Source organism: Myotis brandtii, unplaced genomic scaffold (assembly GCF_000412655.1).
Source record: "Myotis brandtii unplaced genomic scaffold, ASM41265v1 scaffold1018, whole genome shotgun sequence".
Lineage (NCBI taxonomy): Eukaryota > Metazoa > Chordata > Mammalia > Chiroptera > Vespertilionidae > Myotis > Myotis brandtii.
The window spans coordinates 326,643-338,681 of NW_005353397.1; the positions used below are offsets into that span (position 1 = coordinate 326,643).

The 12,039-nt window shown below is 36.6% G+C and overlaps 1 protein-coding gene and 1 pseudogene across 1 annotated transcript in view; both read left to right on the forward strand.

The window, feature by feature from the left end:
• The window catches only part of LOC102244257, a 5,891-nt pseudogene extending 4,211 nt beyond the window's left edge, over window positions 1-1,680 (forward strand).
• The window catches only part of CCDC122 (coiled-coil domain containing 122), a 36,818-nt gene extending 25,278 nt beyond the window's left edge, over window positions 1-11,540 (forward strand). Inside the window, exons 5-7 of the mRNA XM_005853251.2 lie at window positions 4,346-4,744; window positions 5,757-5,873; window positions 10,467-11,540. Coding sequence (XP_005853313.1) covers window positions 4,346-4,744; window positions 5,757-5,873; window positions 10,467-10,616 — 666 coding nt within the window. The 3' untranslated portion in view covers window positions 10,617-11,540. The remainder of the gene's footprint in view (window positions 1-4,345; window positions 4,745-5,756; window positions 5,874-10,466) is intronic.
• Window positions 11,541-12,039: the final 499 nt, after the last annotated feature.

The following is a 12,039-nucleotide window of genomic DNA, read 5'->3' on the forward strand; positions in this document are numbered from 1 at the left end:
CTGCCCTGGGCAGTGGGGTGTTGGGCTTCACAGGCAGAAAATTGATACAAAGAAGGAAACAGGAAATGATGGAGAAGCTCATTTCCAGCTGTCTAGATCTTCCCAGCCAAATTGACAAAAAATGCATAGAAACCAAACTTCAGTATTATTGGCTCCACATGTTTATACTAATGGACCTTTGTTGCTGTCGGACACTCAGCTTTTGGAACATGATTGTATCAAGATAGCGGCTATAGATGCTCAAGTGGGATTGGATTGTGATAAGTGGATATATATATATTTTTTGCTGGAATGTTAATGGAATTGAGGGGCTTGGGCTGAGGGTGTATAATGTTTGTCAGGTAGTTTAAAGACTGCTAGGGAGCAGATTTTCTTCCTGAAAGTGTGAAAACTGAACCCATAATGTTGATAAGGACATGTGAGGTGTGGACATGTTGGATTATGAAAGAATAGTTCCTTTCCTAACCCTGATTTGGAGATCCTAAGACTAAGCATATTATAAATAAGTCGTTTGTCTTCTAAATGTAGGAGATTATTTAGTCCTGTTAGCAAAGAAAAGAATGGGAGTTCAGGAGCCTTTCTTATCAAATAGGAAATCTAGATCTGGCAAGGGCACAGGTGAAGTACATGGGGGAGTCATTGGATGAACCTATTGCAGTTTCCTATAGGTCCACTATATTTTCTGATGAAGGAAACTAATAGTGAAAGAAAGGCCCAGCTTCTCCTTCAAACATCTTAATCTGTGACACTGGCTCTCTGAACTCTTCCCTCTGTCTCTCTTTAAATAAAGACAAAATCTCAAGTGGTAGGAGACAGTGTTATTAAGCCAGCACTAAGCTAGCTTTGTCATTTTGTCTCTTTGCAGAAGTGCCCTCTCCTTCCTTCCCTTGTACTTTTCAAAGTTCTTTGACTTGTGGGTGAATTCTACCCATGTGTAATGAGGGCTTTTCTCATAATCAGCTTTTTTTAAAATATAGTTTTTATTGATTTCAGAGATGAAGGGAGAGGGAGAGATAGTAACACCAATGAAGAAAGAGAATCATTGATCTGCTGCTTCCTACACACCCCACACTGGGGATCGAACCCATAATGCAGGCATGTGCTCTGACCGGGAATAGAACCCTGACCTCCTTGTTCATAGGTTGATGCTCAAACACTGAGCCAGTCCTAATCTGGTGGTGTTGTGTTTTTCTTTTTTAATTTTCTTCCATCTTTATTCATCCTTTTCTATAATCTCTAGATAAGAGAGGATGGAGGTAGGGAGAAAGAGAGATCTCCAAATATTTCCAACATTGTTAGAATTTGAGCTAAAAAAATAAGCAGGCAGGGAATATGCCAGATCATTTCCTGGGGCATCTTCCAATCTCAGTGGCTGATGTACCTGCCACACAGGGAGTTTCTAACCCTAGGTCTTTTCAGCCAGCCCTTGGTGAAGCTAAGAACTAGCTTTCTACCTCATATCTCTTACTACCATTCTTTTCCCCAGGCTTTGCTACCTCCTGTGCTTTCCTTCACTTTTCACAGCTGCTATTTCTTCTGCTTGCCTTTTCTCATATTCAAGTTGATGATGGACAAAGCCTGGTGCCAACTCTCAGTCCTGATGGATTTGTGGTGCTAATTCCAACACTTGACATTGACAGCAAGCATGGCCCAGCCCAACTCAGTGTCTGTATCAAATAGCAAAAAGGTTTTAAATTTAGAAAGGAAGAATTTAAGGTTACAGTCAGCCTCATCCTGTATCTCCAACTCATTTGAAATAGGAAAGAACCACCTTTTGCCTTACTCTTTTTTTCTGAGGACAGAGGAAAGGGTACCAACACCACAAAAGATGTGAGCTTTCTCTGCTCAGGAGCCAGAGGCATCAGACAGTGGAATGGTTTATCATTTCTCTCTTGCTAAGCTTACTCTTAATAACTTTTATTGATTGCTACCTTTTATTTTTGTCTCTAATCTAAAGAGACATTTCTCCTTCATACTTTTTGACTCTTCTCACCAATAAATTCCAAAGAGAGAAAGCAAAAATAAATAAAGAAATAAAATAAAGAAAAGGAATACAGTAGAATGATGTGATTTATGTTTTTTAAAAGATTATTCTGTCTAATATATGGAGCCTGGTTGAGGTACAGGGGGAATAATGGAAACAGGAAGACCAGTAGAAGCTAGGCTGTGCTAAAAAAATTGATCAGAAGTGAATCTGGGGTTTTATTTTGGAGACCAAACGCAAATAGGTGTTGGGGAAAGGGTAAAGGGAAAAACTAAGAAAAAACTTCTAGATTGTTGAGTATTCAGGTGGAAAGTGGTACAGCTTATTGAAATCAAGAAGATGAAGGGGAACATGTTGAGTATGTAAATGGAATTTTCTTTTCTGAACATGTATAGTTGATATGTTTATTAGATATAGAAATAGAAATGTCAACTGGAGATAAAGATAGAAATTCATCAGCATGTTGCATTTTTCAGTGTACTTCCCTCTCTGTCTCTGCCAGGAAAAGGGTAGATTGGGTCTGCTTTTTTTGTACAGTGATTCCCTCTCAAAATTATGTGTTCAAAGAATATAATCATACCAGATAGAAAAAAAAAGGAGGATGGCTTGCAGAGTTGTTTTGGTGGCAGTTAGATAATAAAGAGAAGGAAGGACATAAGGTGGCTCCCAAAGTAGTACCATTAGTTAATTTGTGAAAATAGGGGTGTGGTAATTTGTATTTTGGTCCCAATTCTTCATCCTTGTGTATATTAGACCCTTTGCCATGTGTCATTATAATGGCCTGCCATAGTGGTGTGCATATATCTGCTCCTTGATGGTGAGTTTCATCATGTGACCAGCTGGGGTGTGAGCAGATGTTATTTGAAGAGAAGCTTGAAAAAGCTCTTCCATAATTGGGCTTCCATTCTTCTGCATCTGCTATCATCATGAGCAGGACATGGTTGGTGTGGCCCACTGGAAGATAAAATACATTTTATGCAAAGGCAGGACACCCCAGCTGGCCAAACTAAATCATGTAATAGCCAGTCAACCCTCAGACATTTGAGCAAATCCAACCAAGGTCAACATCTAGCCAACTTCCACTGCTCCCAGTCATGTGAGCAATAAACACTTATTTTGTAAGTCACTGAAGTTTTACCATTCTGACGCTACATAATTGATACAAGGAAGAACAGGATGGAATAGAGGCAAGGATTAGTCTGATTTTTTGACATGTTGCATTTGAGATGGCTAGTGGCCACTGGATGTAGGACTCAACAGCCGCTTAAGTTCTGTGAATTATCAGCATAGACATAGTCAACATATAAGTATGGATAAGATTACCCAAGGAATTATATATAGAATGAAAGGAGAAAATTCTGATGATGGCACCCTAAGAAAGACCTGCTTTAGAAGGAACCATTGTGACTGAGAAGGAATGCTCAGCAGTATCTGGGAGAACCAGAGAAGAGTGGTGATGTGAAAACAGGAGACACTCATAAATGCAGAGAACCAACTGATGGTTGCCAAAGGGGAGGGGTGTTGGGGGACTGGGTGGAAAAGGTGAAGGGAATGAGAAGTACAGATTGGTAGTTATAAATAGTCACGGGATGTAAAGTACAGCATAGGGAATATAGCCAATAATATTGTTAGAATTGCCAAATGCCAAGAGAGGTAAAGTAGACATCTTTATACTCATTTTACAAATGAGTAGGTTTGGATAGGTTAATTAAGTTTGCCACGTATGATCATACCAATTAGTAAATAACAGTAAGGGAACTAGAACCTAGGCCTTTTGATTATTTTTAACCCAAGGTGTTATCATTTTTATCATGTTGTCGTTCTTTAGTGCAGTGGTTCTCAACCTTCTGGCCCTTTAAATACAGTTCCTCATGTTGTGACCCAATCATAAAATTATTTTCGTTGCTACTTCATAACTGTAATGTTGCTACTGTTATGAATCATAATGTAAATATCTGATATGCAGGATGATCTTAGGCGACCCCTGTGAAAGGGTCGTTTGACCGCCAAAGGGGTCGCGACCCACAGGTTGAGAACCGCTGCTTTAGTGTGTACTTCTGATGTAAATATATTATTAAAGTGATTGTAAAATATCGTTTACATATAAAATGTTAAGACAAGTGATAAAATTTTAACATTTAGAATTATATGAATATTAAAAATAGATATATAATTGGGCTTCCACTGAGATTATAATTTTGTTATGTTATTGAATGTTTCCTTCCATTATACATCAATTTTCCTATATCTGATAAATGTGTTTATGTTTTGATTTCCTACATGCACTATGGATAGAAAAATGACTTTCCTCTCATGTTGAGTATCATGAATTAATAATAGTAATGTTGAAATATTTTACAGAATGAACTTCATGAGCTAGAAAAACAAATAGCAACTGTTTCTGCAGAAACTAAAGAAACAGAAAGGCTAATTTATCAGCAAGATGTTGCCATAGAGAATAGCAAACTTCAGTGTGAAAACCTGGAAACACAAATCAAATCCTTACATACAGAAAATGTAAAGCTTAAATTTGATATAGAAGCAGCCCAAGAAGATTTCAAGGAACACGTGATAAAATATAATGAATACTATGCAAAAATTAAAGTGCATAAAGATAGCTTGGGGGAGGAAGAAAGCAAATGGCCATTTATGATTGAACTACGTGAAAAACAAGATCTTGTTAAAAAACTGAAGATAATGAAAGAGGAACTTAGGCAAGATCTCCAGAATCCAGAAGGAAACCGGATGAAACAAGTACAGGTTTGAAATATCACTTATTAAAACTTTTTCTATTCTTTTTTTCTTCTTTTTTAAATCCTCACCTGAGGACATGCTTAGGGAGTGGGGGGGGGGGGGGGGGAGAGAGAGAGAGAGAGAGAGAGAGCGAGCAATTGCCTTCCTGCCTTCCTACATGCCCCAACCAGAAATTGAACCTGCAACCAAGATATGTGCCCTGAGTGGGAATCGAACTGGCAGCTTTTCTCTGCACAGGATGATGTTCAACCAACTGAACCACTCAGGCTGAGCTATTCTCTTTTTTCATGTACACTTATTAAGTGATAAATTTATCATTAACTTAATCAAGTACCCATGGCTGCTCTAATGAAATTCAGAAACTATTTTCACAACTTTAAAAAACTTGGATAAGCACATGAGTTATGTAACAACTATGCCACATGTGCAAATGCATAAACAAACATCCCCAAATTCCATGTGGACTAATACAAATGCATGGTAAAACAAAATCACAGTGAACAATTAATACATTTGTTGCAGAAAGTGTAACTCACAGAAATGTTGAAGCCCTAGCTTCTAAGCTAATGGATCCAGACCAATCCAAGGCAATTTAGTATGCTTAATGCTGTTTTGCAAATAATATGAATTAATAATTGCAGCTTACACATTTTTCTATTTCTTTTACTATTCTTTGAAGACAGTGGGAGAGACAAACTTAAAATATCTATTATGTCTTGCTAGAGACTTACAAGTATCCTTTACACTGTTGCCGGACAATTGCCACTATAATTACCACTATCCTTTACGTGTTATTCCATTTGGATTTTCTAAATGCTCAAACATAATTTTTGTTTATTTGTTTGTATTGTAGTTTTGTTTTTATTATTTGTTCCTATAGAAGGTAATATTCTAATTCTATTTATCAAAAAGAATTATTATGGCTAGTTTTATTAAATTATAGAAACACTGAAAATCTTGGCTTTATATTGATCATTCACGGTTTGACTTGTATATATTAAATTTTATAAACATACAGGAAGACATTACAAAGCTAAAGGACAAAATCACAACTACAAAAGAATCTATCATTGAAAAAACTTGTTTTCTTGAGGAAGAAAATAAGACACATGAAAAATTAAGAAAAGAAATAGAGGTAAGTCTTGATCACCTGGATTTCAATGTTTTATGGAATCTTTTCTTAAACTTACATTATTTTCATATTTTCCACAGTTTATTCTCAATCCCCAAATAGCTAAAGAACTACATAAAGCATTAGAAAAGTCCAACACATCCTATATAATAAAAGCCTAATATGCTAAGTGTTCGGTCATCCAGTCGTCCATTCAACCAATCAAAGCATAATATGCTAATGATATGCTAAGGCCGCTCAACCACTCACTATGATGTGCACTGACCACCAGGGGGCAGATGCTCAAAGCAGGAGCTGTCCCCAGCCTGCAGGCCTCGATCACCCGATTGGGACCTGCTGGCCAACCTCCTGGTCCTTCCCCCTGGCCAGCAGGCTCCTATCACCCAATGGAGAATGGGGAGCCAGGGGTGGGTGGCAGCAGACATGGGCGGCACCAGGCCAAGGCAGGTGTGAGCAAGCAGGGCCCTGATTGCCCAACCAGTTGCCCTACATGCAGAGGGCAACCAGTGTCAGTGGTGGGGGGCAGGGCCGGCTGCCGGAAATTGGGGAAGATTGGCCCTGATTGCAGGCCAGGCCTATGGACCCTACCCAGGCACGATTTTCATGCACTGGGCCCCTAGTTAATAGATAATTAGAGATAACTCCCTCATTCAAAGGTATTGAAATATGAATCTATTTAGACAAAGCAAGCACTCACTCCTATTTCAATCTGTCCTAAAATTATTCCAAATCTAATTCCATCAACAACCTGGCACCCAATTAATGGCTAGAAAACAGGCTATTGAGTCATAAAAGATGACCTTTCCTAGATATACATCAGTGACTCCTCAAAATAGAGGAAAAAACAATGGAAGTCAGTACTACAAACCCCTCTGACTTCATATTTGCAATTATTGAGTCTAATTTTAAAAATTGATATACAAAATTAAAAGTGAGACCAAATTTGGGATACCACTAGTAGACTTCTGTAGTCACTATTGTTTAGATCAGCCGTGGGCAAACTACGGCCCGTTTGAAATGAATAAAACTTAAAAAAAAAAGACCGTACCCTTTTATGTAATGATGTTTACTTTGAATTTATATTAGTTCACACAAACACTCCATCCTTGCTTTTGTTCTGGCCCTCTGGTCCAGTTTAAGAACCCATTGTGGCCCTTGAGTCAAAAAGTTTGCCCACCCCTGGTTTAGATGAATGAAAATTAAAATGGAGAAGAATATGTTGTTAAGCTCAAATAAATAATTTTCACTTTTAAGGTATTAATTTGTAAAATAAAAAGATACATATCTTTAACTTGTTTGTGACTAATTTGATACAATTAATAAGCATCTGAGTTACCATGGCCTGGTGGCTCAGTTGGTTAGAGCATCATCCCAAAAGGTTGCAGGTTTGATTCCCGGTAAGGCACATACCTCGGTTGTGGATTCAATCCCCAGCTTGGGAGCCTTCAGAGGCAACGGATCAATGTTTCTCTCTCACATCATTGTTTCTCTCTCCCCTTTCCTCTCTCTATAAAATCAATAATAATACAAAAACATATTCTTGGATGAGGATAAAAAAGTCTGTATATTTATACTATAATAAAAATATTTAACCATACTCTTTAAATAGTGGAAGCAAATAGAAGTTGCGTCACATACAGATGACAGCAAGTGAGCACCAAGTCTTTTAGTGCAGTATATTCTCCATGTTAAAACAATGACATTGTGTGTTTGTTACATATATGGAGAAATTGTGAACAATACAGAATTTAGCAATATATTTCACAAAATGTTCTTCTCAAAATAGGATAGCACTTTGATTTACAAAACTGTCTCATTTTATTTATGTATTCACTCATCAATTCATTCAACATATTTATTGAGTTCATACTATGTGCCAATTACTCTTTTAAGTGCTTACAATAGAGCAGGGGTCCTCAAACTATGGCCCGCGGACCACATGCAAATACAAATATTGTATTTGTTCCTGTTTTGTTTTTTTACTTCAAAATACAATATGTGCAGTGTGCATAGGAATCTGTTCATAGTTTTTTTTAAAACTATAGTCCGGCCCTCCAACGGTCTGAGGGACAGTGAACTGGCCCCCTGTTTAAAAAGTTTGAGGACCCCTGCAATAGAATATCGAACAAAATAAATTGATAAAAATCCCTGTTCTCAGGGAACTTGTGTTTTAGTTGGAGAGACAGACATAAAAAAGATATGTAAATAAGATATGTAGCATTCACTGTGGCTGGTGCTCTAGAGTCACACTAAGGGAATTTGCACATCTCTATTCTGATCTGTTGTGTATTCATTTTGTACCTTAACCATTGAAGAATTTCAGAAGAGGCTCATATGCAACCAAACACACTTATTGATTAACCAAAATTTTTTCAATTATATATATCTATATATACATACATATCAATGGATATATATCCTCTTGAATATATTCAGTGTATAAAAATATTTCAAATATAGCTTCATTATTTAATATAGTATTTCAGTTTATTCCATATTTATTTCTAATCCTTTTAAAGTCATTTTCTATTTGCCAACATACCAGCAGACCTAATTCACCAATTTGAGTAAATTATCTGAATTTGAAAAATTACCAAAAATTGAAAACTTAAAAGTTGCATTAAGTTTATAGCAATTTATGTGAAGTGTTAGTTACAAGTTTTCACTTTGCTTTTATAACAATATTTTGGAACGCTTTGAGTGTCTGTCCCAGTTCCCCTGCTTGCTGCAGAACCGTGCCTCAATACAATTGCTTTCCTTTGTAATCCTGTATGTTTTGTTTTATGCATTTAAAAGCATTATTCTGAGGAGTCTGTAGTCTTCACCATACTGTAAAAATGATCCATGGCAAAATAAATGTAAAAAAAAAAAAATCCCTGTACTAGGGAGGAGCTGGGAAAGAAAGAGGGGAAGTTTGCCTGGGGAAGAAATTGATAAGATTCAGCATGTAGTACAATCTGGGCCCCAATAACAGCTGAGAGAGAGAGAAAAGGGAGTCAGGTCAGGGACAAAAATTCAGAGTCTTGTCTCCCAGGCTATAAATTTACTTTTGACAGGTTATTTTGATTAATTTGGTGAATTGGTGTTTTGACAAATTGACCCCTATTTAAGTTGACTTAGAACCACCCACCAGACTTACTAGAGCATTCTCTAATAGATGTAAGAATGAAGTGAAAAGTTCTCAGCACCATTATTCTATCAACTGGTTTGAACATATATGCATATATGCATAAACCATGGACACAGACAATAGTGCAGTGAAGGCCTGGGTGGTGGGGCAGGAGAAGGGTAGAGGAGTTTAATGGAGGAAAGGGGGGCATCTGTAATACTTTAGACAATAAAGACAAATGTAAAAAAATAATAAAAGTGGGTGTTTTACTACAATGAAATACCACTTCACACCCACTAAATGGCTATGATAAAAAAGACAGATAAGTATTTTCAAGGATGTGAAGAAATTCAAACCCTCACATATTGATCATGGGAATGTAAAAATGGAAAACAGTCTGTCAGTTCCTCAAATGGTTAAATATAGAGTTACCATATGACCCAGTAATTTCACTCCTAGGTATAAACCCCAGAGAAATGAAAACATGACCACACAAAAACTTGTACATGAATGTTCATAGCAGTATTATTCATAATAAACAAAAAGTGGCCAGAAGTGAAATACTCATTAACTGATAAAATGGGTAAGTAAGATGTAGTATATTATGCAATATTATTTGGCAATAAAAGGGAATGGAGTACTGATGTATGCTAAAACATGGATGGCCCTAAAAACATTATGCTAAGTGAGAGAAGCCAGTCACAAAGACCACATATTATATGATTCCACTTTATAAAATGTCCAGAATAGGCAAATCTATATAAAGAGAAAGTAGATTAGTAGTTGCCTAGTGCTAAGGGTCGGATGGGGAAATGGAGAGTCACTATTAATGGGTACCAGATTTCATTTTGGGCTAATGAAAATGTTCTAAAATTGATTGTGGAGATAGCTACACAACCCTGTGAATATACTAAAATCCATTAAATGGTACAGTTTAAAGGGTGGATTGTATGGTATGTCAACAAAACTGTTTAAAAAAAGTTATTTGTAGAGCCAACACTAATCTCAGGAATTATGATGACGTTTTTGCTTTCTTGTGCCTGGGCACCAAAACCCTTATACTTTCACCATGCTTCATTGCCTTCCAGTGTCGCATTGTCTGGCTCAACATACACAATGATCTACTTACTGACAAGGAATTGGACATTATATAGAACTTTTAGGTCAATTAATCTGTTTCAGTGAACAACTAGATACAGAAAAAAAATTACTCTTAACTGGTAACTGCTTAATAAGTAGAAAGCACTTCATCACAGATGTTTTACTTGGATTCAAATCTCAAACATCATCACTTGCTTATTCTGAAACATTGGTCAAATCACTTAATCTCTTTATCTTTTGTTTCCTTTTACAAAAATGGGTATCATAATATGCACATCATAAGGTGTAATGAGAATTTAATTATTTGTAAAAGGCTCTCAGCACACTATCTAACATATAATAAGTGTCAAGTAAAGCCCTGTTGATGTGTTTTCTTCTTTTCATAGGTACAAAATAAGAGATATGGTGCAATTCTTAAGCGTTTGCATTGTCAGCTGAACAAGCTTCAGTCAAATAGAAAGCAATGGCAGTGGAACATTCAACAACTAGAAAAAACTGCAGCTGAACTAAGAAAATGCATTGCAATGAAAGATTAACATGGCCGTAGGACAATGTAGAGCACAGAGTATTGCCACAAAAATTACAGGCAAGAATGTTGAGAAATCATTCAAATTCTTGTTTCTAATTAATTAATTTTTATTGAAGTATAGTTGACAGACAATATTATATTTGTTTCAGGTGTGCAACACAGTGATTCTATATTTATATATCTTACCAATGAGCTTCCACTGTCAGAGGTCTGTCCTAATGGCAGATATATTTATCTTTTTTTAATTAGTCCTTCCAACCCTACAATTGATAGCAGTAAAAAGACAATAGGAATGCTTACAGAAGAATAGTAGATGATTCCATGAACATTTTTCATGTATAAGATGTATTGTACTCATGAATGCCTGTTTATAAATTGTTGCCTTCACTATTATTTGAAGTAAAAATTTAGAAGAAAAGAAACTCTTGAATTTACAATGATTTAAATTGTTAAGATATTTAAATGGTTATCTGTTTCAAACTTTATTAAAACTTGTTTTTTTACTACTGCCTTCACAGCAGTCCATAAATATTAACATTTACAATAATATTATATGTTCAGTGCCTCAGGTATGGTTCTTAGTTTTTCTTCTTCATTCAGAAACTGGCAATCATTTTTCTTTGTTATTAAATAACGTATTTTTAGAGTGTTGCAAAGCATAATTTTTTTTGTTCATGCTTCTGTCTATAAATTATTTATTACTATTCTATGACTAAAATAACATTGTGTAAAGTAAACTTATAAGCTCTTTAAAAATGTAAACCATTATAGACAAATGTTTTTATTTTTTATTTTTATTGAAAGGCAAATACTATGTTCATGGCAAAAATCAAAATTTAATTTGTCCCTTGTAAGATGAAAGTGCTCCTTCTCATGGTCCTATTGAGTAAAATTTTTAGGAACAAAAATAAAATATTAATTATTAAGTACATGGTTTTTATTGTTTTAAGAAATTTTATTTTTCAATTAGAGTTTACATTCTGTGTTATTTTATATGAGTTTCAGGTGTATAGCATAGTGATTAAATAATCATATACTTTCCAAAGTGTTCCCCTCTCTATATTTTCAGTATCCTGGAACCATACATAGTTATCTCAAGATTATTGACTACTAGAGGCCTGGTGCATAAAATTCATGCACGGGTAGGGGACCTATGTCTGGCCGGCGATGAGGGCTGATCTGTGGGGCAACCGGCGGGGCGATCAGGAACCTATGTCTGGCTGGCGATGAGGACTGATCTGTGGGGCAACTGGCGGGCGATCAGGAGACCCCTGCTGGCACCTGCCTTGGTGGGCCTGGTGCTGCCTGCTTGCCAGCCCCACCCCCCAACCACCCATCTGCCGCTGCTGGTTGCCTCCCTCTGCAGAAGGCAACCAGCAAGGCAATTGGGGGGTGACGCCAGCCTAGTTGCCAGCTGGCCCCACCCCCTG